General features: G+C 53.7%; 1 protein-coding gene and 1 long non-coding RNA gene across 2 annotated transcripts in view; one reads left to right on the top strand and one right to left on the bottom strand.

Annotated features, from left to right (window-relative positions):
- Positions 1-3,258, bottom strand: part of LOC105531647 — a 26,964-nt gene extending 23,706 nt beyond the window's left edge. The window contains exon 1 of the long non-coding RNA XR_001004839.1: positions 3,214-3,258. This is a non-coding gene — a long non-coding RNA (uncharacterized LOC105531647). The remainder of the gene's footprint in view (positions 1-3,213) is intronic.
- Positions 2,451-6,990, top strand: part of DACT3 (dishevelled-binding antagonist of beta-catenin 3) — an 8,342-nt gene continuing 3,802 nt past the window's right edge. Inside the window, exon 1 of the mRNA XM_011969626.1 lies at positions 2,451-2,795. Coding sequence (XP_011825016.1) covers positions 2,547-2,795 — 249 coding nt within the window. The 5' untranslated portion in view covers positions 2,451-2,546. The remainder of the gene's footprint in view (positions 2,796-6,990) is intronic.

Raw genomic sequence — 6,990 nt, 5'->3', positions numbered from 1 at the left:
TGAGCCACCGCACCTGGCTGATTCTCCAGAAATCTTTTGGCATCGTCATTAATAAAAGCATCAAGAAGTCAGAAAGGAAATCTTCAGAATTGCTACAGCTCTTTGGACTCCAGTAACCAAGGATGTCTCTTCACCTCCTTCTTGGAATCCTCCCACCATCTGCTGCTCTCTGGTCTCACACCTTCATTTTTCTTCTCTCTTATTCTCTTTTTAGTTATCTTCCTAGGAATATCCATCTTCAAATGCCTGGTGACCAGAACCCTAAATCAACTCCAGGTTCAGCATTGTACTTGGCAAATGACTCAACTGATCTTGTACATACAGCAGGGATGGAAAACTAATACTGATGTCATTCCCCAGACACTTATCAATCCTTGATTGTCTCCCTATTGTTGGAAAATTAGGGCAGTGTAAGAGAACCCCCCCGCCCTTTTTTTTGAGATAGAGTCTGGCTGTATCTCCCAGGCTGGAGTGTATTGGTATGATCTCGGCTCACTGCAACCTCCACCTCCTGGGTTCAAGCGATTCTCTCGCTTCAGCCTCCCCAGTAGCTGGGATTACAGGCGCCCACCACCATGCCTGGCTAATTTTTGTATTTTTAGTAGAGATGGGGTTTCACCATGTTGCCCGGGCTGGTCTTGAACTCCTGATCTCAGGTGATCCACCTGCCTCGGCCTCCCAATGTGCTGGGATTACAGGCGTGAGCCACCACGCCTGGCCCGTTTTTTTTTTTTTTTTTAAAGACAAGAGCTCACTGTCGCCCAGGCTGGATTGCAGTGGTGTGATCATGGCTCTCTGAAACCTCTGCCCTCCCAGGCTCAAGTGATCCTCTCGCCTCAGCTTCCCAAGTAGCTGGGGTTACAGGCGTGCACCACCACACCCGACTAATTTTCTATTTTGAACAAGAGGAAGACTGAATAAAGGTTGTCTCTACCAAATTTTAAGACATTTTTTCCCCTGAAACTTACTAGATTAGTTTTAAAACGTATTTATCAAACCCTTCTGTGGCTGTTGATCCATGGAAGTCATTGCTCCAAGTACCTGATACATTTCATTTAATCCTCAGAACAACTCTATGAGGCAGCCAGTATTATGATCCCGTGATCAGATGAAGAAACGGTGGTACAGAGAGGTTAAGTTTTCCAAGGTCACACAGTTGTAAAGTGACAGATCTGTGACTCACCCCGAGGAAGTCTGGCTCCTGGAGACTTTGCTGTCTGTCGCCACTATCAATTTCTCTCCATCTCACCACCAGAAGGTCACTTCGTGCACGCGTAATCATAAAAGAGGAAATTTCTCGTATGATCTTCTGGGCCTTGGCTTTTAGGGAGCCAAGGTCTGAGAGATGAGTGTGAATATTAGAGCTAGGTCTTGGAAGTTGGTAGAGGCAGGCTCGGCGTAGTGACACAGGTTGGCCGCCTGAGGGTGCCCCAGTCCTGCTCGCGGAGCCTGGAGACAGCGGGAAGCCTTGGAAACGAATGTCAGGCTCAGACTCCTAGGACCAGAGAACGTTGAGAATAGAGCATCATAGAAGGCTGAGAACAAAGCCCCTTAGAACGTAGAACAAAGGCCCCTGGAATGGAAGAATGATGAGCACACAACCTCCTAGCACCTGGGAGACAAAAGCTGCTTAGACTCTCTTCTGGTCAAAGCATAGAATCTTCCACCCAGGGTCTTATAATTCCAGAATTTGGAATGCAATGGATCTCAGACTCTTAGCAGCAAGACCGGCTACATATTTGGCCTAGTGCAAAGTGAAAATAAGGGGCCCCATGCTCAAAAACTAAAAATTTCAAGACAGCAATTGCAGAACATTCAACCAAGCGCGAAGACCCTTCTAAGCGGATTCCAAGCCGGTGAAGCCGGCCCTACGTAGAAACAATTTTATCGGAGGACGTCCGTCTGGTTTTACAGCTGAGTGTCTGGGAAGGCTTCTTGGAAGAGGAGGCGAAGTCAGGGCTCGACCCCCTAACCCTTTTCTCCCCCTGCGCAGCCTCAGAAGCTGAAGGCTGGGCGGGGTGGGGGGATAGGAGCAGCTGCCAAACTGTCACGTGGACCCATTCCCTATTTATAGATCACCCTTCCCCTCGCGCCGGACAGTCCAATGGTTGCCAGAGCTCGCCCGCAAAAGGGTGGAACCTGCTGCAAGACCGGCCAGACACAGACCAATGGCATTGAAGCAAGGGCGGGCTTGTTTCATTGTGACGCGTAGAGGGGCGAGGCCAGGGCCCCGAGGCAGTTGCTCGGAGGGGGCGTGGCAAGCGGAGTGAGTAGGCAGTTGCGAGCATGCGTCGTGTTGGGCGGTGCGATTGCACGGCCGAGCGTCTCCGTCGGGGAGGTTATTCGCCAATAGGCGGCAGTTGCTCGGTCGCCGGGGGCGTGGCCATGCAGATAAGGCGCGGGTGGGCGGCCCAATGGGCGGGCGCCTATGCAGATGAGACGGTGACAGCCCGGCCAGCGGGCGGGCAGGCTGCTGGGGCGGGGAGGTGGGACCGGGAGAGGGGTGGCCGCGGGGCCCGGCCGGGCTGGGGCGGGGGGCCGCAGCCATGATCCGGGCCTTCTCGTTCCCGGTGAGCCCTGAGCGGGGCCGGCTGCGGGGCTGGCTGGAGGGTAGCCTGGCCGGGCTCTGCGAGTTACACTGGCTCCGGGAGAGGCAGGAGTACCGCGTGCAGCAGGCGCTGCGGCTGGCCCAGCCCGGAATGGGGGGCGCCGAGGCCGAGGACGAGGAGGACGCTGATGAGGATGAAGATGCGGCGGCGGCGCGCCGGGCCGCAGCAGCCCTGGAGGAGCAGCTGGTAAGGGGCCGCCTGTCCGTCCGTCCCTCCACCCCCGTCTGTCTGTCTGTCTGCCTCAGTTGGATGCTCAGACACCCGGGCGGGGGGTGGGGGGTTGGGGACCCGGGTAGGCAGGGAGTGAGAAAGGACAGGGGGTGGGGCTGGAGACCCCGGAGTTCCGGCGGCGGGCCGGACCTAGCCTCCCCGCCCCCAAATCGGGGGAGGGGAAACTGCATCGCCCCCACTGGGGCCTCGTGAGAAACAGGCCCCATCCGTTACACCCCTTCCCCAAAGAAAATCCTTCTGGGCGCCAAGTATGTGTCAAACCCGGGACCGGGTACTTTGCAGGCGTTGTCTTCTTGCAGCTTGGGAAACAGGGGGTGATAGTCCCCATTTAACATAGAGAGAAATTGAGGCTCAGAGAGAGCAAGCGACTCACCCAAGGTCACACAGCCAGGCTCCAAACATGCCCTTCTCTGGGCCCCGCCACCAGGGCTCCATCTTCCCTAAGTCCTGGTGTGCTTGGAGATCTCTGGAGGGGGCGGGGTGGGAGGAGGGGAATCTGAGGGCCTCCAGAGGGAGGGACCACTGCTGAGAGAAAGCTCACAGTCCCTGAGGACCCCCCACTGGGCTCTTGACCCTTTGATGACGCTTCCCTTGCTTCCTAGCTGGCCCCAGCTCTCCTTGACCCAAGGGGAGGCAGGTCGAGGCAGCGCCTGGGGGAGACTTCTGGCCTCTGGGTGTTCTCATGGTGGAAGATGGACAGAGGTCCCCGGAATGACTTGAGGAGGCCTATGCCTCTCCCCTTTCTATGTCATTCCTTGAGTCTCCCGACCTCGTGCCGGGGTTCTGTCACTGTCTCCGTCCTGCCACATCCCTGTGACTTTCTGTGTCTGCTTCTCTTTCTTCATCCTGTCTCTCTGTCTCTGTGATCTCTGCGTCCCTCTGCGTCTGTCTCCGTGGCCTTCCCTTCCTGCCTGTCTGCACCTCGCTCTCTTCTTCTTGCCCGACGTCCCAGGCTCAGTCTCTCTTCCCCTCCCCCCAGCCCGCACACCCTGGCTCCACCGCAGATCCCCATCCCCAAGCCTGTGTGTGGCCAGAGCTTCCCGTTTCGGGAAACCTGAGCCGAGGTGGCAGTGGAGGGGGCTCTCCCCGCCGCTGACCTCGACTGCCCTCTCCCCAGATGGGGACTGGGGAGGAAGACTGAAGCCAGACTCCGGGGGCTGCACGCCCGGCCCCTCCCCCTCTCAGGAGTGGGACCCCCCCCCCCGCACATTCTTTTCTGGAAACAGAAACAGCTGTGGGAGTCCCCACCCCCTCCCAAAGTTAGAGACGGATTGTGGGGGCCTTCGCTAGCTCCCCCCACCCCAAGCTGGCTCGGCTTGGAAGGCGCTTTCCATCCTGACAAGGAGAAAGCGAGGCATGAGGATGGGGTAGCTGTGGGTAGCTGTGTCCTCTCCCGCTCTGCCCTTGGTTTCTCCCCTTTTCACCCTTCACCTTCCCCATCTCTGCCCTTCAGTCTCCCTCTCCTCGGTCCCTCTGTCCCCTCCTCCCCCCCAGCCCTCTGTCCTCCCGGCATGAGATGGTAGTGGAGAGGCCTGTCCCCCCCACCCCCCAGTCTCTAGGCAAAGCTTGTCCCAGCATCAGGGAGGAGGCGGTGGCAGGCGGGGGGAGGAGGAGGAGCAGTGAAGCGCTAAATATAAACTTCTCTAGTGCTGGGGGTTCCTGGGTCCCTCTGAAGAGCGGGTGAGGGCTTCCTCTGATCCCCCAGCCCTTGTCTTATGACTTACCCCCCACCCCCAGCCCCTGCCAGGAATACACTTCCTTCAAGGCAAGAAAGACTGAAGCCAGACTTGATTTCTTTCTAATAGGAATGATGGGAATACCAGGTAAAGATCAGGGGCGTTGCAGAGAAGAGAGGCAGGAATCCTGGGTGAGGACAGGGGCTCCCTGGGTCCTGCTTGTTCTCAAGAAGGAAAAAGGTCCTTTTCAGCAAGAAGAATTTAAGTCAGACTTGCGGAAGGACTTCCTAATAGAGATACATGGGCATTGGATACCAATGAGGGGCACGTGAGGGGAGAAACAAGGTAAGGGAAGTTTGGGCAAAGGGGTCTCCAGGGGTCCTAACCGAACTCTTATTAAGCCTGCAGAGAAAGGATGAGGGGCACCGTAGGGAGGCAGGGAGCCAGACTCAGGCCAAGGACTTTCTAATCTTTTAAAGATTCATCCTTTTGCAACTGGAAGGAAAGAGGCCAGACTTGCAAATAGAGGGGTGTAGACTTGGAATATTTTCGGGGGGGTGCCTAGGCGCTGGAGAGGATGAGGCATCTCCTGTCTGTCTCCTTAATTTCTGCTCTTCCTTGTAATGGAAGAACCGGAATTAGACTTGGCAGAACTTACCGAAAAGTCCATCCTTTCACGTTTATTTATATATTTGTAAATGATATATTTATTTATTCATTTATTTTTAGAGACAAAGTTTCCCAGGCTGAAGTGCAGTGGCGCAATCATAGCTCACTGCAGCCTCTAACTCCTGGCCTCAAGCAGTCCTCCTGCCTCAGCCTCCCAAGAAGCTAGGACTACAGGTGCATGCCACCACACTTGGCTAATTTTTTTTTTTTTTTAAGATATGAGGTCTTGCTATGTTGTGCAGGCTGGTCTCCAACTCCTGGGCTCAAGCAATCCTCCTGCCTCAGCCTCTCACAGCACTAGGATTGCAGGTGTGAGCTACTGTACCTGGCCTTTATTTGTTAATTGAGACAGAATCTTGCTGTGTCACCCAGGCTGGAGTGCAATGGCACGATCTCAGCTCACTGCAACGTCCACCTCCTAGGTTCAAGTGATTCTCGGCCCACTGCAACCTCCACCTCCTGGATTCAAGCGATTCTCCTGTCTCAACCTCCCAAGGAGCTGGAATTACAGGCATGCACCATCACCCCTGGCTAATTTTTGTATTTTTAGTAGAGATGGGTTTTCACCATGTTGGCCAGGCTGGTCTTGAATTCCTGGCCTCAAGTGATCCTCCCGCCTTGGCCTCGCAAAGTTGTTGGGATTACAGGCATGAGCCACTGTGCCCGACTCCTACATTTATTTTTAATTAAACAATGGAAACATTTTCTATTTTCCTTGTAAGAAATTCATAGCTTTCCTGTAATCATACAAACTGGCATTTATTATGTGTCAAAAGAAACTCATTTAATCCTCACAATAACCTCCAGGAGATGGTGTGCTATGATGCCCAGTTATAGATAAGGAAACTGAAGCCCAGAGAGGTAAAGCCACCCACCCAAGGTCACACAGCTGGGGAGCAGCAGAGCTTAATGTGATGCCAAGTCATGCCTCCTTAAACATTTCCTTCTACCATCCAGTCCCCCCATTCCTCCCTGGAGCCCCTAAATCCAACCTTTCCTCTGAGGTCACCATCATTGTCACCTTACTGTCACCTCCCAGACCTCTTCCAACATATCTCCTAACAGAAACTGTTTAGATACCCAAAAATATGGAGCTTTTGTCAAAGCTTTGCATTTTACAAATTCTAGTTTCTTGGGTGAGGTCCCAGAGACTATGCCAGTCAAAGTGTGGCCCCCTGGCCAGCAGTACCACATCACAAGGAACTTGTTAGCCATATAACTACTTGGGCCCGACTGCAGGCTGAAATCGAAAGCTCTGGGAATGGGACTCAGTCATTTGGGTTTTCACAAGCCCTCCAGGTAATTCTGAGTCACTCCTATATATATTCTGCACTTTTCTCTTTCTGCTCAATGCTATATCTTGGTAAGGATTCTATATAGAAATTTGACTCATTCCATTTCAACAGCTGTATAGTATTCCATTGTATCCATTCATTCCTTCATCTAATAGTTCTTTTTAAAAAACAGACAGCTGGGTGCAGTGGCTCATGCCTGTAATCCCAGCGCTTCAAGAGACCAAGGCGGGAGGACTGCTTGAGCCCAGGAGTTTGAGACAAGCCTGTGCAACACAGGCAGAGCCTGTCTCTCCAAAAAAATACAAAAACTAGCGGGGCGTGGTGGCACGCGCCTGTAGTCCCAGCTACTTGGGAGGCTGAGGTAGTAGGATCACCTGAGCCCAGGAGGAGAAGTTTGCAGTGAGCCGTGATTGTGCCACTGCAGTCCAGCCTGGTGAGACAGTGAGATCTTGTCTCAAAAATAAAATAAAAAATACCAGGCGCAGTGGCTCACGCATGTAATCCCAGCAC

Source organism: Mandrillus leucophaeus, unplaced genomic scaffold, assembly GCF_000951045.1.
Source record: "Mandrillus leucophaeus isolate KB7577 unplaced genomic scaffold, Mleu.le_1.0 Scaffold120, whole genome shotgun sequence".
In the NCBI taxonomy this organism is placed as follows: Eukaryota; Metazoa; Chordata; class Mammalia; order Primates; family Cercopithecidae; genus Mandrillus; species Mandrillus leucophaeus.
The sequence above is the reverse complement of the archived record's forward strand: the minus strand, read 5'-3'. Positions and strand labels throughout refer to the sequence as shown.